This window comes from Topomyia yanbarensis, chromosome 2 (genome assembly GCF_030247195.1).
Source record: "Topomyia yanbarensis strain Yona2022 chromosome 2, ASM3024719v1, whole genome shotgun sequence".
Lineage (NCBI taxonomy): Eukaryota > Metazoa > Arthropoda > Insecta > Diptera > Culicidae > Topomyia > Topomyia yanbarensis.
In genome coordinates this window covers 230,781,511-230,806,340 of record NC_080671.1, presented here as the reverse complement: position 1 = coordinate 230,806,340, position 24,830 = coordinate 230,781,511, and the positions used below count along the sequence as shown (strand labels likewise).

Here is a 24,830-nt window from a genome sequence, read left to right as displayed (position 1 = left end):
ACGCACATACATACACATACACACACACACATACACACATACATACACACATACACACACATACAGACTTTTTCCGATCTCGACGAACTGAGTCGAATGGGATATGACACTCGGCCCTCCGGGCCGGGATTAGGTTGACGTTTTTCAGAGTGATTGCATAACCTTTCTATATGAGAAAGGCGAAAAATATCTGATGTTTTCTCCAGGTATTTATTTCATAAACGAATTTCACCTCAAATCGTGTACGAGCTGCAGAGAACATAAACTTGAAAATAATATTCAAGAACAAATAATAAATTACTCACCGATAAAGCACTAAACCGTATCTTCGTATTACTGAAATCCGTCCAAGATATCCACAGTTGTATTAGCGGACACTTCTTTCACCACAACATGTTCGGCAATTTTTACGACGAACATTTAACTTTTAATTTTTAGCAAAATAGTGGTAATTGTTGATAACGCTAGCAATATACAATATCTGCCAATATTTTTTTTGTTGAACCGACAATTTATATATCAAATTAAAAAAATGTTTTTTTCGGATTAACAAACAAACATTTTTGATTTAACTTTAAGTGTTTTTATATATAAAAAATCGAATTGTTGAGTTGAAAAATGATATATTTGATTCAACTACACGAAATTACTCTGCGTGTACAAGAAAAAATTCAAAAATGTCGTTATACACCGTTAAATTGAAGCATACCATCCCGATCAGAAGAGGATAACAAAACAATAACATTGTTTTAACTATGGTTGATATTTATAACAACTGGAGTTATATTCAGATAACGGAATTGAAAGTGGATTGCGGGTAGTTTTCTATACTATCAATATTATAACATAATCTATTATGAGACCACCAATTTATGAATTGATCGTTTGTTACAGGTCACTGTCATTAGATGATTATATCTAATTCTCACAGAATACCTATATACTTTTGGAAAAAAATTATATCTCATTTAGTTTTAACTTTGATAAAATCATATCAAATTTTGTTACAATTTTGTTACAATTAGCCAGGTTTTTGTTTTATTTTTTGTTATTTTAACAACTAACCAGCCGGATCTTTAACAGGTTCTGTTTCAAAATATTTTTGAAATAAATAACTCCAGGTGTTATAAATCAGTTATGCCCTTTTGATTGGCATACCACCTTTATAGAAATCCAATCTCACAAATTGCAATATCCTAAGTTCTACGGATAATGCTTTACAACTATTGGTGCTCAAATGAAAGGTAATAGTCTCAGTTATTAGTCGTACTTGTTTTTGTGAGCGAATTTTGCCTAAATCGAAAGTTAAGGACCATCTATGACGTGGCATTTTTGAGTGATTTACAACACCACCCTCCCCCGTCGTAGCATTTCGTCACAAACCTCTAAATACTCCCCCTGGTAATTACGTAGCTTGACGATAACCCTCCTCCCTTGACCCGTAAAAAATACAAAAAAAAAATAAAAAAAGATGTTAGATGAAACGGGTAAGGTTGTCGTAACATCAGGTCAACCCCTATTCCCCTTTAAAAAAAGACCCCCTACCCCCCCCCCCTCCCCCCCTGTCTTCACACATCATCACAAAATACAAAACTCCCCCATATAATGCTACGTCATTTATGGATGGTACCTTGTAGGTATTTAAAAACGTTGTTGTTGATAAACAACATGGGCATGAAGAAATTAAGATCAATATCAATTTCAGAAGCATAAGAATTTTGTCTACTCCCGATTTTATAAGTCAAATGAATTCGACCAAAATTCATGTTCATGTAGTGTCACAATTCAAATCAATTCCTCTGATGATGGTAAACTACACTGCGAAAATTTACGATGACGCAAACAGCCATGGGCATGCTGGACTTGGAGAATGTGATTTGCGACGGCAACATGCGGAACATGCGCTCTCGAGAATCCTGTTGGAGTGACGAAATTAACAGATATGCGTCAACATAGGCTTATATGATAGCCTGATGGAGTTTATGAGATTTAAAAAAGTATAAATGATGATTAATCTAAATAATGAGAAATATTTATTAGACTATTTTTAGGGACTATAGAAGAATATTTAAATAGCTTCGGTTTATGAAATTGAAAAAAATAAACTATGCTCCCTTTGGTCAGATGATGGAGCTGATAAAACAGGCCGTCACTGCACAGTGGTCCAGGAAGCGAAATTAGCGGGAAACAATTGTTGACGCATTCATCTTTAGGTTTAGAGATTTGGTGTCTTAGAAACATTTATTGTGCGTGACAAACAGCATCTTTTGGCTGAAACGGTTTTAGGGTGGCCCTTAAAATGTCAAAGTTGTAGACATTATTTCAAATTGTAGTTCAAAGAGAATGATACTTTTTTCTGCAATATTCTAGAACAATTAATTCTGAGCAACTTTGTTGAAGATACTAACTTTGTATCTCAAACCGTTTTCATTTTATAGTGAGTTCCATATCATAACTTAGGGTGTCTCTCAAAAAAGTAGTTTTCTCCGTACAGTTTTTTAATATGATTTTTCTCACAAAAGTACCTTTCAGTGTACTTTTAGAGGATGATTAGAGGCAACTTTTGCTGAAGAAAGAAAAATTTTATCTTGTTTGGTTCAAAAGTTATACTTAATTTTCACTTAAAAATACGCCCTTTTCAAATGTCGATATCTCAAAAGGGGGCAAACGAAAATTGATAATTTTGATTGCATTTGAAAGGTTGTACTTTTGCCTACAATATATTAAATAATTGGAGAACGCTTTTTTGTCTTTCTTAAATAAATCAAATTTAAGTAAAAGCATTTTTGCGTATAATCCTACAGCGCTCATATTAAAAAATATTTGTTTTACGCTGATTTTGTGAATTCTTATAAAGACTTTTCAAGGATCACATACATTTGGAGGTTTTTCATAATGCAGATAGGGTAAAGACCACCAATCACCAATGACTTGACTTATAATTTACTTTCAATTATTGCCAAGATTTCCCAAAATCTACACAAATTTACAAGCGATTTGGTTCATTTGGAGGAACGGTTTCAGCAGGTAGCAGTATCAAGATCTGCAATCTACTAACCTCAAACCAAAAAACAAAATTGACCTTCATATAACAGTATTGTTGAAGTAAAAAAAATCTGATATCCTTCTGTTATGTAAATGCATCAAATTATTCAACATAGTTTTTAATATTTTTAAATGAAATAAGAGAATCATTCAAGTACTTTAAAACGACTGTCGTAGATATGGTAGACCACTCTGCAAAGAGCTTAATTGAGTGCATCAAGTGCAATACTGAAACCCAGAAACTAAGCATGATTTCGATTATCAAATGGGGAACTGATGAGAGTTCGACTCATTGCAGCTAAGATGTAACGATTTCCAGTATTACACACACTAGCAGTAATCTTTAAAAGACGCGCTTATTGTGGTTTTTAAATCATCAAACTAATCTTCTACTACAAAAATTAATGGGTATGATCAAAGCTTCATCGACGAAGATGAAAACAGAGAATTGCGCGAATGAAACAATTCCTATATACAGTATGTAAAAAAATTAAAGACACCCCTTTATCGTTTCAGTAGTTTTGGTCATAGGAAAGGTTTGTTGTATTGTACGATGAGCATTCTTTCAAAAATTTTGATATACCGTTTCACAGCCAACAAATAAAAAACTAAATAAGTTACTCGTCGTAATAAAGTGTGGCAGTCCAGTAGTGGTAATGGGATTAAATAGAAAAGAACGAGGGTGTCTTTAATTATTTTACATACTGTACACTTAGGCTTCTTTATATAGGGGATGCGCGCATAAAAAACCGCCTAAAAAGACTTCAGTGTATATTTGCATTTTCGATAGCTCCATTATGTTTGTTGGTGGTATGGTAGGGTGGAAGTAAGGGGAAAGCGATTAAAGTTTCTATTGCAAGTTATTTAATATACTGGTTTTCAGGAATGAAGCAAATATATTGACCCTAACGCATTGATCATAATTTATATGCATTTCAACGATTGTACATAGGTCTAGAAATTAATGATAGAGTGTGCCACCCTAACGAATGAGCCCAAAATAGGGTCATCACCCTATTTTCAATATGAGAAGCCTACAAATGTATGTGATCCTTGAAAAGTCTTGACAAGAATTCACAGAATCCGCGTAAGACAAATATTTTTTTTAATATGAGCCCTGTAGGATTATACGCAAAATGCTTTTACTTAAATTTGATTTATTTGAGAAAGACAAAAAAGCGTTCTCCAATTTTTCAATATATTGTAGGCAAAAGCACAGCCTTTCAAATGCAATCAAAATTATCAATTTTCGTTTGCCCCCTTTTGAGATATCGACATTTGAAAAGGGCGTATTTTTAAGTGAAAATTAAGTATAACTTTTGAACCAAACAAGATAAAATTTTTCTTTCTTCAGCAAAAGTTGCCTCTAATCATCTTCTAAAAGTACACTGAAAGGTACTTTTGTGAGAAAAATCATATTAAAAAACTGTACGGAGAAAACTGCTTTTTTGAGAGACACCCTAAGTTATGATATGGAACGCACTATAAAATGAAAACGGTTTGAGATACAAAGTTAGTATCTTCAACAAAGTTGCTCAGAATTAATTGTTCTAGAATATTGCAGAAGAAAGTATCATTCTCTTTGAACTACAATTTGAAATAATGTCTATAACTTTGACATTTTAAGGGCCACCCTAAAACCGTTTCAGCCAAAAGATGTTGTTTGCCACGCACAATAAATGTTTCTAAGACACCAAATCTCTAAACCTAAAGATGAATGCGTTAACAATTGTTTCCCGCTAATTTCGCTTCCTGGACCACTGTGCACTGTAATAATATTTCAGTTGAATAACGTTTTCAATCACACTTCAACTGATTGTGTCCATCCATGTTAATGGTTGGCAACACAAGAATCACACAATTTGCATCGAAACTTAAAGAAATATGCCAAGCTAGAATGAGTAGTAATTATTTACAGTTTAGTTCTATTAAATTCAATCCATGATTAAATTTTCATTAAATTGTTCTATGATTTGCTAAATGAACGTCTATATCTAATGAAATTGATAAGCAATCGTTGAAAATCACTATTCACCGTCCGAGCAGCGTACACCAATAAATGAACTACCGAGCCGCCTGCGAGATGCGCATACAGCGCAACGAACAAGATTATCTGCTTCAATAAAATGTCCCAACAAAAGTTTGTCATGATCGCAAGGAACTAGGGACAAAAACAAAGAAGAATTTTGTTGCTCTTCTGTGTGGACAAGCGTACTGAAACACGCATGGTTGTCACGAATAAACTTTCTCTGCAATGTATCATTCTCTCACAACACATGCAACATTGCTTTATCTCAAATTCTCTTTGTGTGTACATTTCTTGCTTCTGAGGGTTGTGTGTTGCTGCGCGACAGAACAAACTGTATGTCGCATACTGTGTGTATCGTTTGTTTTGGTGAAATAATCGCAGCAAATTGATTCCCTGCCTGTATCCGGAAGTTATTCGAGAAAATAATCCTATTCCGCCTCGACAATTGGGTCGAAGCAAATGGCTTATTGTCAGATACACAGTTTGGCTTTCGCAAAGGCAAAGGGACGAACGATTGTCTTGCGGACCTACAGCACGAACATCACACGCACAACTCGAAATGTAGCCGATCAACATCTGAGCTGTAGTACGAAATCGTCTGGAGAAACCCCTGCCATCTTGAGGAGGACCATCCGGCGACCCAGTACATGATTCTTTCTGATGAAGGCCACCCGAGACTGTAATCCATCCGTTGATCTCCCAATGCCAGAAATTAAAAGTTAATAATTTTCTTTCCCTGCCATATTTGTCCACCCTCCCTCCCCTGACTCTTATACCCAGAAGTAACACCCCTACTTCCAACCCCCCCACCCCACCCAAATATCTTCCCGAAGCATTTAGCTCTTCCTGTCTCTTCTAGTTTTAACTGTTATATTATATAATCTCGTTGAAAATTCCCAACTCTATTACCACATAAAAATAACTCTAATTAATCTCTCCGAATCTTTACAAAATTCAATCACGCCCTCTAGTTATTCCTACTTTTATGATAGTCGTAAAAGCCGTGACCACCCCTATGTTTTTCTTATCTATATTTTTTTTTGAAAACTATTGATGTCCAAGTTTAATACATTTTCCGCTCTCTCATTCACAGTAGAACCTCACCAACCTATCATTGTATCTACAATATGGCATTGCTTCACGAGGCTTCGATGCATACCCATCTTGATAACCGTCTATGCAGAACAACATACCTCACATGCAGGTGATATAGAGAATATCATGACAGCATCGGAGTGCCAACAATTATCCGAAATATCGACCCTCCCCTCTCCCCTGCGATCACAGGCTGGAAACTACTACAACAAAATATGCACATCCGCCACAATGATCAACCAGCAAACGACAATGTCAATACACAATATGTATCCCACTTCCTACCTTTTTCCTTTACTAACATAAAAGGGGAGCAAACCGCCCCTAAATACGTCTTTCCCTTCCCCCACTAACATGTGCTATGCAATTAAAAAAAATGAATTATCGGCCTCCTGAAGCTACCACATTTGGGCCTAAATAAACGAATTTAAGATAAAAAATAAAGATAGTCGTAAAAATTGTCCCCCTTAGCTAAACATTATTTGCTCCAATAATCTCACTACTAAAAATGTCAAACCATATTGCTATAAAAACTAAATGACCCCCCTAATCCTACGAAAATTATATTACCCCTTTGTGTAGATGTATAAGATAGTTATAAAATCTCCTTAGCTTCATTAAAAAAATCAATATGTAATCCCCTAGTTTTAAGTAATTTAAAATGTAAAACAAAACAAAATTGGCACCTTTAAGCTAACGCAAACGTGCCTTATCAAATAAACGAATCGAATTTTTTTTTTTTTTGCTCTTATATACTAGTTCCTGCTCTAACCAAATAAACCTCCTGCATTGATTATTTTATTTGATAGGCAAACATTTCCCGTATGCATCCGATGCTCTGGTTCTATTTTTCTTACTGATTTCTTCACCCACGCATGGCTGAGGGCTAGCGCATGGTTTGGTTTTGTTCATAATTTTATTTGAGACATTGCACATTTCAACGTTTGGCTCGGCCCGCGTTCACAAATACTGGTTTTTCGTTTTACTGAAAATTGTAAAACCAAAAAACTGTAGCTCTTATGCAACATGAATCATCATATGCTCAATATAGGAGATCACCCAACATGTGCACAAAAAATATGCACTGATCTGCGGTAGATATCACTTTCTGCTCCGACATTATTATGCGTATGTTCGCAACCTGGATCATACTCAATGAGCTCGGACCGTCGTTATCTAATCATAAATACTTCATCTTTGATTATTTAAACGTCTCGCTAGAGTTCATCACATATTGTATTACCAAATCAATGAACCAGAACCTCTACGAAGATGACTTAGCGAGTAAGTTTGTGTTCCAAGTGACCTTGATCCTTCTCCTAGAGAATTCTCGTCCGGCGATGAAGAAGTACTCAACTGTCTTTTTGACATACACTTTCTAAGCTGTGCGGAGTCATCGCCGACGTCTACCGGATTTCTTTCCAGGTAGTTCAAATTCTTGGACATTTGCTCGAAGGATTGTGACAATTGAATCAATTTTTTTTTGAAAACTATTGATGTCCAAGTTTAATACATTTTCCGCTCTCTCATTCACAGTAGAACCTCACCAACCTATCATTGTATCTACACTATGGCATTGCTTCACGAGGCTTCGATGCATACCCATCTTGATAACCGTCTATGCAGAACAACATACCTCACATGCAGGTGATATAGAGAATATCATGACAGCATCGGAGTGCCAACAATTATCCGAAATATCGACCCTCCCCTCTCCCCTGCGATCACAGGCTGGAAACTACTACAACAAAATATGCACATCCGCCACAATGATCAACCAGCAAACGACAATGTCAATACACAATATGTATCCCACTTCCTACCTTTTTCCTTTACTAACATAAAAGGGGAGCAAACCGCCCCTAAATACGTCTTTCCCTTCCCCCACTAACATGTGCTATGCAATTAAAAAAAAATGAATTATCGGCCTCCTGAAGCTACCACATTTGGGCCTAAATAAACGAATTTAAGATAAAAAATAAAGATAGTCGTAAAAATTGTCCCCCTTAGCTAAACATTATTTGCTCCAATAATCTCACTACTAAAAATGTCAAACCATATTGCTATAAAAACTAAATGACCCCCCTAATCCTACGAAAATTATATTACCCCTTTGTGTAGATGTATAAGATAGTTATAAAATCTCCTTAGCTTCATTAAAAAAATCAATATGTAATCCCCTAGTTTTAAGTAATTTAAAATGTAAAACAAAACAAAATTGGCACCTTTAAGCTAACGCAAACGTGCCTTATCAAATAAACGAATCGATTTTTTTTTTCTCTTATATACTAGTTCCTGCTCTAACCAAATAAACCTCCTGCATTGATTATTTTATTTGATAGGCAAACATTTCCCGTATGCATCCGATGCTCTGGTTCTATTTTTCTTACTGATTTCTTCACCCACGCATGGCTGAGGGCTAGCGCATGGTTTGGTTTTGTTCATAATTTTATTTGAGACATTGCACATTTCAACGTTTGGTTCGGCCCGCGTTCACAAATACTGGTTTTTCGTTTTACTGAAAATTGTAAAACCAAAAAACTGTAGCTCTTATGCAACATGAATCATCATATGCTCAATATAGGAGATCACCCAACATGTGCACAAAAAATATGCACTGATCTGCGGTAGATATCACTTTCTGCTCCGACATTATTATGCGTATGTTCGCAACCTGGATCATACTCAATGAGCTCGGACCGTCGTTATCTAATCATATATACTTCATCTTTGATTATTTAAACGTCTCGCTAGAGTTCATCACATATTGTATTACCAAATCAATGAACCAGAACCTCTACGAAGATGACTTAGCGAGTAAGTTTTTGTTCCAAGTGACCTTGATCCTTCTCCTAGAGAATTCTCGTCCGGCGATGAAGAAGTACTCAACTGTCTTTTTGGCATACACTTTCTAAACTGTGCGGAGTCATCGCCGACGTCTACCGGAGTTCTTTCCAGGTAGTTCAGATTCTTGGACATTTGCTCGAAGGATTGTGACAATTGAATCAAATGGCCGCTTGAAAGTTTTGTTCCATGTAAATATTTTGGAAAAATGGATAAAGCATAAGATTCGCTCTTGTGCTGCATCCGAAGATGCCAACCATTGGCGTAGTTTGCAAACTTGCGATCCAACAAAAACTTTTCTGCCGGATGTGAGCCTGAAAATGTAAAAGAATTTGTTGCATTTTTTCATACATTATTATAGTCTTCTAGCTAGTGCACTGATTGGATATTGCAAACTCAGTTATCACATAGCTTCAGCGTGCTGAGTATTATTCGTGTAATCTTTGTGAATCCGATGACGGATTTCATGTTTTGAGTCATATAAATCGACTAAGGGAGGAGGTGGATGGTGATTTTTTCTTGACACTCTATTGCCAAATTTTTTTTTATATGAAAAAGGCAGTAGTATGTTTGATGGCCTCGCTTGTTATATACTTCATTCCTTCATTCCAAAGCGATAAATAATACGTAATTTGTTACTTATTTTTCAGGCCACGAAGGAAGTTTCGATTATCAATAGAAGCTTTGTTTATGATTGACTTTCCAGCTTCAAAAAGTCAATTTTCATTTTATCTGGATCGCAAGAAAAAACGAGGTAAGTAAGATAAACGTATATTAGAGACAGTTGACATTTATTTTTCGCGAACCCGAACAGCACTCGTACCATTTTTAATATTGAATAAAAGAGTCCGTGGCTAGTTGGCGATTGGGGTAAGGTGGTGGAACCACCTCTTCTCTGTTTCTATTAGACATTAAGCGCTGTCTCCTGGTGTGTACCTCAAATAATATGCACACATTATCCAACGTGTTTTTGTTGCAAAACATTTTGTTTTGTAGAAGATGGGGAATACAGTGTTTTCGAGCACACTAAGTAAATTTTCTTAATGAATTAGCGAATGACCATATTTTTCGATAGTGTGTGGAAAGAGCTTTAAGAGTCCGTATCACGGTGTTCCTAAAACCGTTATTAATAAAAAAAATGACTATAAATTTGTCATACGGCATTCAAAAGATACAGTATTCAAGCATCTTCTCAGTGAATTTCAAAATGATCCATCGAGAGATTCGGGACAAATTGCAATTTGAAGTTTTATGACACGTTTCATAAGGCTACCAGCAAACACCCACGGGTTTGGTCCTATCTCTATAAACAAAAAATATTTGTCTACTTATTTAGTACATGGCATTCGAAAGATATAGTAATCAAGTATATTCTCTGCAAGTTTAAAAATATTTCATTGACGGAATCGAAATTTATAACGGTTTGGATGTGGTAGGCGGTCATAGATGGGTTTTCCACCAGGCTTCAAGCGTGAATCCATGTTTGTCCTTTGACTATTTAGATCGTTTATACGTGTCGCGGTTTTTAAAGGAAAATCTTACCATTTAATTACATAAATATAATGTATAAAAAGTGTTATTTATATGGTGCACTGAAAAAAATATGAAAAGTTGTCTACCAAACGTTAAATATAATGTGTAATTTAAAAAAATGGATTAAAGTCGGAATGTTTACTTCAAAAGGCCATATCTCAATGGTTTGTTGACCGATTCTAATTATTTTTTCATTATTGAACAAGTAGACGTTTCATCGTTAATTTTCATTAAAAAGAATATAAAATAGAGTTGCCTACTCTAAACAATAGACAACATTATTATCCTCAACTATATGTATTATCAGTATTTAGTGAATAATTTTATATTCAAAACAACGACCTATCAATTTCTATACATTGGTTGAATGCAACGAACGCAAAATACAAATCATGGAAAAATAAAACCATAAATTTAAAAAAATATGAAGGTATTTGCTGATTCAGATCAATTTATGTTATGATACGGATTTTGTTGGAAATTTTGTACAATCGTGATTCGCTGGTTGGGTTGACAGATGTTAAAACTGGTCAAAGGGGATGTTATTAGTACAAGTTCATCTGCTCATATCTCTAACTATTGTCAGTTTTATTGTCGAAACTTATCATGAGAATTTGACATTCAGATGTTTATACAGCAATTGCAATCAACTTGTACATAAAATGGAAAGGCCGCTATTTTTAAATAAAAATATTCACTAAATAATGATAATACATATAGTTGAGATCAATTATATTGTCTATTTATTGATGTAGATGACTCTATTTTATATTCTTCTTAATGTAAATTAACGATGAAACGCCTACCTGTTCAATAATGAAAAAAAAATAATTAGAATCGGTCAACAAACCATTGAGATATGGCCTTTTGAAGTAAACATTAAAACTTTTATAGATTTTTTTTTAATTTACACATTATATTTAACATTTGGTAGGCAATTTTCATATTTTTCAGTGCACCATATGAATAACACTTTTTGTACATTATATTTATGTAATTAAATGGTAAGTTTTACCTTTAAAAACCGCGACACGTATAAGCGATCTAAATAGTCAAAGGACAAACATGGATTCACGCTTGAAGTCTGGTAGAAAACTTATCTATGACCGCATACCACATCCGAACCGTTATAAATTTCGATTCCGTCAATGACATATTTTCAAACTTGCAGGGGATATACTTGATTACTATATCTTTCAAATGCCATGTCCTAAATAAGTAGACAAATATTTTTTGTTTATAGAGATAGGACCAAACTCGTGGGTGTTTGCTGGTAGCCTTATGAAACGTGTCATAAAGCTTCAAATTGCAAATTCTCTCGAATCTCTCGATGGATCATTTTTAAATTCACTGAGAATATGCTTGGATACTGTATCTTTCGAATGCCCTATGACAAATTTATGGTCATTTTTTGTTAATAACGGTTTTAGGAACTCCGTGTATAAATATTACACCTATCCACAAACTAAAGTTATTTGTTAAATAGTATTTAAAAAATATCCGGTTGGTGTAAGTTGGCGGTGATGCACGCGGGCGAGTTAGCGATACTATTTGCAATGCAAAAATAGTCATTAAATATTTTTACATTTCTTATAAAAGAAATGTATAGAATTCGCTCAAACTTTCAAGATTTTTTCCGAGGCCACGGAGGGTCGAGTCTTTTATACCAATCGACTCAGCTCGACAATTTGGGACAATGTCTGTGTGTGTGTGTCTGTGTGTGTATGTAACGGACAAATTCTCATTCGTGTTTCTCAGCAATGGTTGAACCAAGCTTATCCAAACCAATTTTAAATGAAAGACCTATCAAACAGTAAGAACGCTATTAATTTGTTTTTGATTCTGATTTTTAGTTTCCAAGATATGAATCTTTGAATGTGTAAAAATGGCGTTTTTTGCATTTTTTTTAATTATCTGCCGAAATTGACAACATAGATTAACACTTCATATGTTTTTAGACAGCTTTAACAAATACCTTTCGAACAAGTAATAGATTGTTGAAATCGGACTATTATCAAAAGAGATATTTAACATTAAATGCGGACGAAAGATTTTTATCATTTCCCATTGCAAGAAATATGATCAAAAACATGTAATCTATTATTAACGCCAAAACGGCTTATTTTAGGTCAATAGTATCTTCGTAGAATTTAATGGAGGCAATATTCCCTTTCTTTTGGTATTGTGCTTTTGCTGATTAATCCCCTTATGAGTAAGATATTTTCACAAAGTGGAAGTGATTATATCGAAATGATGCCTTCAGCAAATTTGTAGCTCTCACTTTTGCGAATAACTTTACTAAAGACTTGAAATATCTATTTTGAATACTTTAAAAGTTATGGCTTGTTGTCTGTTGATTACTCTTTGTCGCCTATTTATTGTTCAATATAGTAATAAGCCAAACATTATTTCGATAAAACGAATTTTGATTTTCATTCTTCTATCTACAACCGCTAGAAATAATCACCGAACACTTCCAAGTTGTCTGGAAGGAACTTGATAACTTATCAGTGTAAAAATGTTCATTTGTGCGAACCTTCTGACTGCAATTTTTCTAACTTATAACCATCGGATCGATCTGAAACATATCGGAAAAAGAAAAGCTAAACAAATCACTCCAAGCCACGGTGTAGCCAAGAGAAGGTTTTGGGGTTTAACACCATACAACGCCCCCCACCACACCCAAAAAAATGGGTTGAAGTTGAAAATTTATTGATGCTGACTGATTTAATTCAATATTACAATAACAATTATCTAATCCGTACATTGATAACCTGTTGTTGTAAACATCATGAGGATTTTTGGTAAATTATCGGAATGGGGTCCTAATATGTAACTGATCTATTGGTCTTGATTTCACAGTTGTCTTATAGCATCAATATCAAAATCCTGCCTGAAACCATTCAATAGAAAATTCCAGAGTTCAATCGTAATCCTCAGATTTCTTTTCAAATTGAGCTCGCTTTTGTAGAGATGTACTGTAATAAGGGTCTTTATTTAATAGGAAGCGAAGTTAAAATTGATTTAATGTCTATGAAAAATAGAACTGCTCACCAAAAAAAATGCATTACTTTCAACATTTGCTAAAAATGCTTTTGCCTTTCTCATTCACTCTAAAATTCGTCAATCTAATCCCGACCCGGAGGGCCGAGTGTCGTATGCCAATCGACTCAGTTCGTCGAGATTGGAAAATGTCTGTGTATATGTGGATAAAAATGTGACCTCTGTTTCTCAGAGGCGACTGGACCGATTTGCACAAAGTTAGTCTTTAATGAAATGTACAACCTTCCCATCGGTTGCTATTGATTTTTTATTGAGTGGACTTCCGGTTCCGGAGTTATGAGTTGAAGAGTGCAATCACACAGCAAATTCCCATATAAACTGAAATGAAAAATTTTCAAAATCAAATTTGTATTTTTGATGCCAAATGATTTTAAAATGCATGAAACATTGAGATGTTTGACAAAAATTGATTTTTTTGGACTTTGGTACATTTTTGCCTTTCTCATATAAAAAGGTTATGCAATCACTCTAAAAATCGTCAATCATACCGGCCCGGAGCGAGTATGCAGTGAATGATTGCTACTTTAAAATTAAAACTAGTTTAAAATTTCGTAACAAGTTGAAAATTTTCGGCAGGACCCGGATCTCCCGGAGCTTTCTCCAGGATCCGCCGCTGGTTTCAAGCGATGTTTCAGTATCACATAGTATCTCAAGATCGTAGCTCTCGATCCGCTGTATGTATGTGCAAATCGTACTGAACAAGTAATATTCATTTCCACCATTGTATTGAACATAACCAGCCATGGAATCGTAGTCTGGACAAATGAGAAAAGCACAATTGCACCACTAGGTGGTTTAAAACAGGTTTTTATTTTGAGAATGCGTCGAGTTGAGACGAAAACGTAATATGATTAATAACGAGGATAATACTTTCCGAATATAAAGAGAAATTTATGAAAAATGACGATTTCCATTCGACTCTAGCAGGTCCTGATCGAATCAAATGCTTTTTGTTGTATGTCCAATTATATGTATAGGTGCAATGTTAAAAAAAGTAATTTAAGGTCAAGATAGCATCATTTTGAAACCGCCAATTTTGGAGGTTTAGTATTTTCGATGAGTACAAACGTTAAACAGCGCATCATTTGATAAAATAATTTTGACAGTATATCGTCCAAGAAGTATTTATGGTGAATTTTCTCAGGTTAATATTCATGACTACAATAAAGTCTCAACAAATTCGCTAAATACACGAGCTCTGTTACTATTTTCTGAAAAATTTATTCTGCATAATTTTAAAATTTCAAAAATTATGGTTTCGGAATTATGCCGTTTGGACAGTAATATCGATTTTCACCAAACCCCCACAAAACCGAATTTCTGGCTAAGCCGCTGACTTCAAGTAAGTAAAAACAAAGTCGTTCTACACTCGTTCACAAGAAACTTCTTCGAATGCTGAATATCTATTATAATACATTGAAACCCCGATTATATCAGCCAAATATGAACATATGTTTGATGGGCTCTAGCAAACGAACAAGACTGAATTCGAGTAAATCCTTTCTTGAGCATGTTTTCCTTATCATGCAGATGGAAATATGCAAAAATAAAAAGTTCATCATAATCAGAAATAGTTATCAGACTTCATCAAGGGACGGGAAGAATATTTTAACAGCTTCAGTTTATTAGAAAGAAAAAAAAAATGCCTAATGTAGTCAATGTCCCCATTTTGTCAGCCTAAAATACACCATGAGACTGATAAAAATGGGTCTTTATTGTATGTATTATTCACTGTGTTAGACCCTCTGCTGCCCTAAGACGATTTCGCTAGATTTTCTGAGCACTGTGCACCCAGTGCATTAACGCAAGTGACGGAAAAGTTTCGTGAAAATGAAAATTCCAGTAATGATGATGATTTTCCCAAACGGTTCGTTTTCGAGAGGTTTTTATTTGTTTTTTTGGCATTAGGATTAGCGTTAACAATTCAAATCAAGGATTCTACTGGGAAGTCACCTTTATAAAAAGTCGATGTCGAAGTAAAATTTGGAACTATGCACGCATGCACTTCAGAGATAGCGATTTCATTTCAACGCTTTTTTGTGAAAAGGGTGATACTTATAAATGTAAACATAAGGCTTTTTTCATACATGCGAATGAGGGCTTTGAAACGCAACAAATTAACATAAAAATTTGGATTCTAAGATATTGCTTTCTTAAACTACAGCAAAAAATACAACGGGCGAAACTGTATTTTTGTTTATTTAAAGTTTCGTCCTCCACGCTCCATGCAAACAAACAGGGCGATACTTTTTTGCTAGCAGTTTAAAGGCGAAACTGTTTTTTCGTAATTTTTAGGATTATCAAGCTGATACCAGCTGTAAATAGTAACAATGATCGCTATTGAAAAACCCGGACGAAATCGGTGGTGTAAAACGGTAGTTATTGTAAAAAACGTAAGGGCGATACTTCAATGATGATAGGAGGTACCGAAAAAGTAAACAATCGCCAAAGGGGCGATACTATCATTTTGTCAATTTAAATAGCAAAAACAAATTTTAATTTAATAATTTCAAATACTTTATGAAGTTTTGGGTTTCGATCACTGAATCATGCAATCTAGGATGTAAAAAACACAATAGTTCTCAAATAGGAAATAAAACCAAGTCTGAAAATATTCACTGTTGATATTCTTTGATTGGTGTCACTGCTAGTATCGCCCTTTTCAAGAAAAAGCGTTGATTTCTTAGTTCTCAGTCGCGTTGGAAATTTGAGTAAAGTATAAACTTCAAATCGATTCGAAAAAAATTTCGATTGTTTTGGTTCAGTACAATATATAACCCCTTTAGGAAAATTCAGTTTTCCCACCACAATTCATTGATTGAGGAATTTAGATATTTTATGAACAGAGCATTAGCAATAATTCGTTTGTATGACTATTTTATGTCTATTCATTTTTCGCTTTCCCATTGATTTGGTTTGAGATTTCTAGCACTGATATTGTCCTATGCTGATTTGAGCGATTCTCTGAGTCCTGCCACTATCCCATGTAGTATGTGTTATCAAAAAGATTGCGAAGCATCAAGTTTTAAATGTTCTCAAACGATATAATATACGAAGAGAGCGATAAGAGTTATAAGAAATGTCTCATCACACTGTTAAGTGGATTGAAAGCGTTTTATTTCTGGAATTCACTCCAAAGTAAGAAAATCTTTTTCTTGTGTATCACGTCAATACTGTGCACATTTATTTTTTTATTATTTCTTCTAAAGAACCTAACACATGTCTTTTATGTTCACGAATGCACGGTAAGATGAAGTATGATGAACATAGAACTTAAATTGAATTTATGCAAAATAATACCAAAACAAAACTAACTAAAATGCTCAATACATGCCCTTTAAACCCTGCTGGTGATTCAATAGTTTGTAATTCATTCGGTAATTGATTCCAGTAGCTAATGCCTCTCACAAAAAGAAAACCAGCGTAACGTGATGTTCTGCACCGACTAATTACGAATGAAAATTCATCTTTGACTTCGGAGAGCAAATATTTTTTCACATAGATATCCAGGAGACCTATGCTTAACTACAATATGCAACAGCAAAACGGTTCTTATTCTCACAAAATTGTTAAATGAACATCCAATCAATGTCTCTTGCAAGTGAGTCACGGGCGAATAACGATTCAAGTTAAAAACGAAGCAAATACAGCAATTCAATGCAATTTTTAAGCGATTTAAGGTATATGCGGATGGTTGTGACAATATGAAATCACAAAATATAAAGTGTGGATAGATTAAATTTTTAAATAGCTTGATTTTTGTAGAGATGTGATGGCAACTGACTTTGAATCGAATTAAACGCAGACTGGCATATATTTTACCACACTGCTTCAATAGGAATGAATCCCATTCAAAATTACTTTGAATCGTTACACCTAGACTAGTTGCTAAATTGGCGTACTGAATTCGATTTCCATTCAGAAAAATTTCTGGCTGATAGCTTTGATTGTTCCTTCGTGAAATCCGCACAGCTTGTGTTTTCTCAGCGTTTAGCAATAGTGAATTCTCACTCGCCCAAGCATAAATTTTTACTAAATTGAAGTTTATCAGGCTGGCTGCTTGTTCTTTTGTTAGATTAGTACAGTCAAAATATATTTGTACATCATCTGCAAAAAGATGCACTTTACAGTTGGTTAAGCTATTCGGCAAATTGTTTATAAACATAGATAACAAAATAGGGCCAACGCCAAGAACTGATCCTTGTGGCACTTCCGAGTGAATAGGTAGATTCTCAGAATATTCTCCATTATTAAAAACTGTCTGATGCCTTCCCGTTAAATATGATTGAATCAATTGAACAGCGCCATCGTGAAAACCAAAAAGCATTTTTAGCTTGTAACATAGCTTTTTATGAGAGATGGTATCAAACGCTTTGGAGAAATCCTAAAGAAGTAGGACAGCCGTTCCACCATTGTCTAGAATCAAACCAATATCATCACATACCTTTAACATAGCTGTTTTAATACTATGGTTTTGACGATACCCAGATTGATACTTATGCATTAAATTGTTTTCTGCTACAAAACTACTAATTTGATTTTTTAATATTCGCTCAAAAGCTTTCGAAAGAGCGCATAAGATGCTTACAGGTCTTAAATTATTAAGAGAGTTATTGAAAGTCTTTTCCTTATTCGGTATTATTTTCGAGATCTTCCAAGCTTGAGGTAACGTACTAGTCTTAATAATTTGATTGAAAATGTGTCTTATATGTTTTAAAATTAGAGGCAATAATGTTTTAATGAACTTGATCGGAATATCGTCTAGTCCTATTGCGTTGGATTTAATTTAATAAATTGCATTGATTATATGATAATCTTCAATAGCATTAAAATTGAAAATATCAAGAGAGGCGCTAGTGTGAGCTTCGCTGGCACCATCGTGAAACTATTTGCGATAAATCTGTTTATTTCAATTGGTGTGAAATCAAGAGGTTCCTTAAAAGGTGTTTTTCCCAAACCAAGAGAGCGCAATTCTTTCCAGAGATCTTTTGTTGGTAGATCGTTACTAATCTTGCTTCTAATTCGCAAGCGTTTAAAACAGCCATGAGCAATGTCACTGCAGGTTTGTTTCCATTTATTGAATGCCAGATCTCGATCTATTATGGCATTTATATATATATATATATATATATATATATATATATATATATATATATATATATATATATATATATATATATATATATATATATATATATATATATATATATATATATATATATATATATATATATATATATATATATATATATATATATATATATATATTTAACAATCTACGTCCATCTGACAATGAGTCTTAATGAACTAAATTTCAAATAACTAACCTAAAGTGATAACAAACGATTCCTAAACTGTGCAGAACTAATGACGAAGTCGAAGTTGTCGGTAAAATCGTTGAAGCGATGGACCATTGCTAGTATCGGGCTGTTGGCAGCGTAGTTAGTGTTACGCATTTCAGTCTGCAGCAGTGTTCGAGGACGAAGGACACGGGTTGGTGCGTAGAGGTTAATTTGTGATAGGATATCGGGAACATCATATTCGGCGAGAAGAAGCTTGGATACGAAGGTAACTTGCGACGCGTGTCTACGATCTTCTAAAGTGTGCAGTCCTAGTAATCGACAACGGTCTTCGTATGGCGGCAAGTTCAGCGGATCATTCCAATGCAATTGACGTAACGCATATCTTATGAATCTGCGCTGGACGGCTTCAATTTTTTGGCTCCAAGTTGCATGGTAGGGGCACCAAACGACGTTTGCGAATTCCAACTGTGAGCGCACCAGCGAACAATACAACGCTTTGAAGCACAAAGGGTCCCGGAATTCGTTGGATATTTTGAACATAAAACCTAGTAGACGATTAGCTTTGTCAATGATCGCTGAGAAGTGATGGGTGTACGTTAGCCTTTCATCAAGGATGACGCCCAAATCTTTAACATGACCAACGCGTTGCAGCTGAGTTCCAGCGATGTTTTAGTTACATGTTCCTCGTTCGATGAAAGCTGATGACAAAGTATTTAGCAACACTAAGAACCATCATGTTTCTTTTACACCAACTATAAAAGGTATCAACGAGATACTGTAGCTCACGGCAATCGGCTTCTTTCCTTATAATTAGAAATATTTTCAAGTCATCGGCGAAGAACAGTTTCCCTCCACGCATTAAGACGAAAGCCACATCATTCACGAACAGTGAAAACAGTACACAGCGGACCAAGTGTGCTACCTTGAGGAACTCCAGAATGGTTGGAAAAGGACTCAGATTCATTGTCACCAATTTGAACAACGACTTTGCGGTGAACAAGGTATGATCGAAGCCAACGGCAGAGTCGGGCAGTGCATCCAAGTTTATCAAGCTTCGTTAGCAGTATCTCATGGTTAACAGTGTCGAAAGCAGCCTTAAGATCTGTGTAGATCGTGTCCACCTGCAGTTGTTTGGACATTTGTTCCGTACAAAAGGATGTGAAGGAGACCAGGTTCGTCTCTACCGATCGACCGGGAAAGAATCCGTGCTGACAAGTGCTTATGTAATGTTTACTAGCAGAGAACAGCACCTCGTTGACAAGTGATTCGAACATTTTTGACTCGACTCTCAGCGAAGTGATTCCCCGGTAGTTCTCGATGTTGCCTTTGTCACCTTTCTTGTGTACCGGAAACATGACTGAACACTTCCAATCATCGGGGAATTTTTGCTGCTGAAATGACACATTGAAAAGGTGCGTCAGTGGAATCGCTAAAATATCCGAACATTTTTTCAGAACAGCTGAAGGCATTGCACTTAGTCCTGGAGCATACGACGATTTCGTTTTTTGTATTGCAGAGAGAACCGATTGTTCTGAAATGGTGAATACATCCACATCCACCGCACCAACGGGAACATCACGGGACGCGTTTTCGAGCTCGATGGCAGTTGGCGCATCAGTAGTGAAGACACTCGAGAAGTAACTGGCAAGTAGAGAACACTTTGTCGCCGTCGTAGTCGCTACTTCGCCATTGTAAACCATCCCAGACGGAAGACCTGTTTCCTTCCTCTTCGTATTAACAAAAGTCCAGAAGCCCTTCGGATTTCGTCGTAAGTTTTGTTGGGTGCGGTTCACATATACTTTGTACAGCAGTTTATTATAACAGCGGTACTCATTACTGGCTATTACGAAAAAGCGCTTGAGAATAGGGCATCGTCGATTTGTGCACGCACGTAGAGCTTTGGCACGAATGCGTTTCAGATTCGGAAGCATTGCGTTCGACCAGGGAGGCTTCCTGGGAGGTTGATAATTTGGAACAGATTTTTCAACACAGTCAAGGAGTAACTGATTATAGAGATCAACTGCAACATCTACATCCACTTGATGAAGTAGTACACTCCAGTCAATCAGCAACAGTGAGCGGCCTAGAGCTACTAGATCAGTTTTGCGAAAATTACGACGATTCACAGCTAAAGCTTCTTCATTTAGTGGTGAACTAATGGTGGAAATGGATATTTCTAAAGCGGGATGATAGTTATCCAAAGGAACGATCGCACTGGAAGCTTCACTCACTGAACACTCAGGCAAAGCATTCTCATTGACGAAGACAAGGTCAAGAAAACGAGATTGATGGTTGGAAACCGTGCTTACTTGACTTAGTCCGTGAAAAGCCATCCCGTCCAGAAGTAAGCGGCTGGAAGGATTTGTTGTCGAGGATAACGGGTTAGGGTAAGCGTACCCACGTCCAGATGACACCCACATGAGTCCTGGTTGGTTGAAATCGCCAAGGACTATCATCACATCGTTTGTATCTGCCTGAGAAGAAGCGCGCTCTATGGAGTCTAGGTGGAACTGCGTAATAGAACAATCAAGTCGTTTTTCTGGAGGAATGTAAACAGCTCCAATAAAGTAGTTCTTCGTTTGCGTAGTAATCTTCGTCCAAACTGCTTCAATGCTTGATGAACTATCCACACCAAACTCACAGGAGGTATGTGCGGAAGAAACAGCGATTAAAACTCCCCCGCCGCGACCATGGATACTGTTACGAGCACCTCGATCCGCACGATAAACCGCGTAAGAATCCCCGAAGAGCTGCATCGATGTAATACGATCATCAAGCCAAGTTTCCGTTAGAACGAAAATATCGTAGTCACAAGAGCAGCCAAGTACAAGTCCTCGATTTTCGTTCTGAGCCCTCTGACGTTTTGGTAATACAACCGCAAACCATCGACGCCATGTGCAAAGCTTCCCGACAAATTGCAAGGACGTGATGTACCCGATGGCAAGCTGGAAACCAGAAGGTTTTCAGGAAGCGGATCGTCATTTAAAGCAAAATACTCGCCTGAGAAGGGAATTGGGAAGACCCCCTCACGACCTCCGAACGCAGGGCCGGAACGACTAAGCTGGTCGCTGGCTGGTAGCACGACTGCGTCGGAGCGCTCGGGGGCTTCCGTAGTGCGGCATAACAGGCGTCCCGGTGGTGGCAGCGCAGCGTGAATTTGTTTGTGCAGTCTTGGCGATAGCGGCGAAATAATGCTTCGTTCAAACAACGGCAGATTGTTCGAACGAGTTGTACCAGAGGGCATGCTAGAAACCAGAAGGTTTTCAGGAAGCGGATCGTCATTAAAAGCAAAATACTCGCCTGAGAAGGGAGTTGGGAAGACCCCCTCACGACCTACGAACGCTGGGCCGGGACGACTAAGCTGGTCGCTGGCTGGTAGTACGACTGCGTCGGAGCGCTCGAGGGCTTCCGTAGTGCGGCATAACAGGCGTCCCGGTGATGGCAGCGCAGCGTGAATTTGTTTGTGCAGTCTTGGCGATAGCCGCGAAATAATGCTTCGTTCAAACAACGGCAGATTGTTCGAACGAGCTGTACCTGCGGGAATGCTAGAAACCAGATGGTTTTCAGGAAGCGGATCGTCATTTAAAGCAAAATACTCGCCTGAGAAGGGAGTTGGGAAGACCCCCTCACGACCTCCGAACGCAGGGCCGGAACGACTAAGCTGGTCGCTGGCTGGTAGCACGACTGCGTCGGAGCGCTCGGGGGCTTCCGTAGTGCGGCATAACAGGCGTCCCGGTGGTGGCAGCGCAGCGTGAATTTGTTTGTGCAGTCTTGGCGATAGCGGCGAAATAATGCTTCGTTCAAACAACGGCAGATTGTTCGAACGAGTTGTACCAGAGGGCATGCTAGAAACCAGAAGGTTTTCAGGAAGCGGATCGTCATTAAAAGCAAAATACTCGCCTGAGAAGGGAGTTGGGAAGACCCCCTCACGACCTACGAACGCTGGGCCGGGACGACTAAGCTGGTCGCTGGCTGGTAGCACGACTGCGTCGGAGCGCTCGAGGGCTTCCGTAGTGCGGCATAACAGGCGTCCCGGTGATGGCAGCGCAGCGTGAATTTGTTTGTGCAGTCTTGGCGATAGCCGCGAAATAATGCTTCGTTCAAACAACGGCAGATTGTTCGAACGAGCTGTACCAGCGGGAATGCTAGAAACCAGATGGTTTTCAGGAAGCGGATCGTCATTTAAAGCAAAATACTCGCCTGAGAAGGGAGTTGGGAAGACCCCCTCACGGCCTCCGAACGCAGGGCCGGGACGATGAAGCTGGTCGCTGGCTGGTAGTACGACTGCGTCGGAGCGCTCGGGGGCTTCCGTAGTGCGGCATAACAGGCGTCCCGGTGATGGCAGCGCAGCGTGAATTCGTTTGTGCAGTCTCGGCGATGACGGCGGAACAATGCTTCTTCGTAACGGTGGCAAGTTGTGCAAGAAAGGAATTCGGAAATCGGCGATATGACGTGTACTATTTCCCATCAGCTACTTAGTCACCATTGGGCTTTCCAAATTATCAGTATGATTACATCCGCTTGGAGTTTGGAGTCGGTTTAGTCCGGGTCCACGATTGGGTTTTATTGACATGTCAATGAATTCTCGAAACAGCAGGCCGTCGGGCCAAGTAGACGGAGTAAGTGAATCCCTTTATTTCTTATATTTTATAGAAAGTTCTTTTATTTCTAAGACCACTCACATAGAAATTAGATTTTTAGAGCATTTCCTGATTCTTTAAAATTTTTGGAAAGATGCAGATTGCAAGAATGTTGAGTAAAATTTTCATAAAACCAAGAATGGTGGAACCTGAAATAATCATTTCGGCAGCACTGTTTTGCATTTTTTTTATAAAAGTGTCGACAACACTGCAATGAAATTGCTTTTGTGAAAGTGAATATGGTAGCTTGTGTGTTGGAAAAAGTGCAAAATCGGTCGTTTAAATTTGTGAGAAAAACCACATCCCCGTCGAGAGCACGAAGCTGCCAGCCTAGCCTATGCATTGCTGAAGACACAATTTACCTAGGATTGCCTCATTGCCGAAAATGTCGAGCTTATAACGGGCGATAAAAGAGTAAGATCCCATCATCTCTCGCACACCGTCAGCCGAACCTAGGCCATCGCTTTCCGATCCACCTCAACGCGATCGAAGAGGCAGTAGAAATTAGGTGACCACCAAGAACGGGTAACCGACATGAATTTTAATGGGTTTTAGTATTAAATAAACTATATAAATTAAGTACAAATTGTATGTCGTTCTTTGCCGGTTGAATAAAAGTGTTTGACAGTTCTCAACACTGTCGGTAGAAAAGGTTACACCGAATGCTGTCAGTGCTGTCAGTAAACTTGCCACAAAATTAGAGTGTAAGAAAATTGAATTCAAGCAACGTAGGTTTAAATTGTAGCTATAGTAGTAATAAAAACTCTCTTTCCCAATTAAACCGTCGAGAGGAACAGATCGTGAATAAAAGTTTTTCGCTGTGCTAGTAGTGCGTAGTTATTCCTCGTAAGCCCTATTCCCCTATCGGCGTCCCGTTTTTCGATTGTGCCTCGAGTCATCCCTGTGCGAGTCCCGAAAGTTTGAACCGCCGGAAATCACGATCCTGCCTCAACAGTGTTTCATTAGGATGTTTTTATTCTAACTCGCGAGTTTTGTGTGCGTGAGTTAGCTTGACCAATTTCCCCCAGTTGGTCCTGACCGATGGTCCACCAATTTTGGATTTGGTCCCCTTGGAACATTACCCTTTCACCACCTAATCGATGTTGGACCTGACTGCACCACTGCACAGTGGTCCAGAATGTGAATTTAGCAGGAATTTTAACATTTTGCTAAAATTAAATGACTTAGCCTTACAACAAGTATGGTAAAGTTGTTGTACTTTGCAAGGTCCTTTTTTGTTTAAACAGATGCTATGGTGGTTCTAATTTTAGCAATATT

The 24,830-nt window shown here is 37.2% G+C and overlaps 1 protein-coding gene across 1 annotated transcript in view; it reads left to right on the top strand.

Moving 5' to 3' along the window:
* The window catches only part of LOC131682957 (cartilage oligomeric matrix protein), a 1,738,261-nt gene that overhangs the window by 515,935 nt on the left and 1,197,496 nt on the right, over window positions 1–24,830 (top strand). Inside the window, exon 4 of the mRNA XM_058964790.1 lies at window positions 9,664–9,767. Coding sequence (XP_058820773.1) covers window positions 9,664–9,767 — 104 coding nt within the window. The remainder of the gene's footprint in view (window positions 1–9,663; window positions 9,768–24,830) is intronic.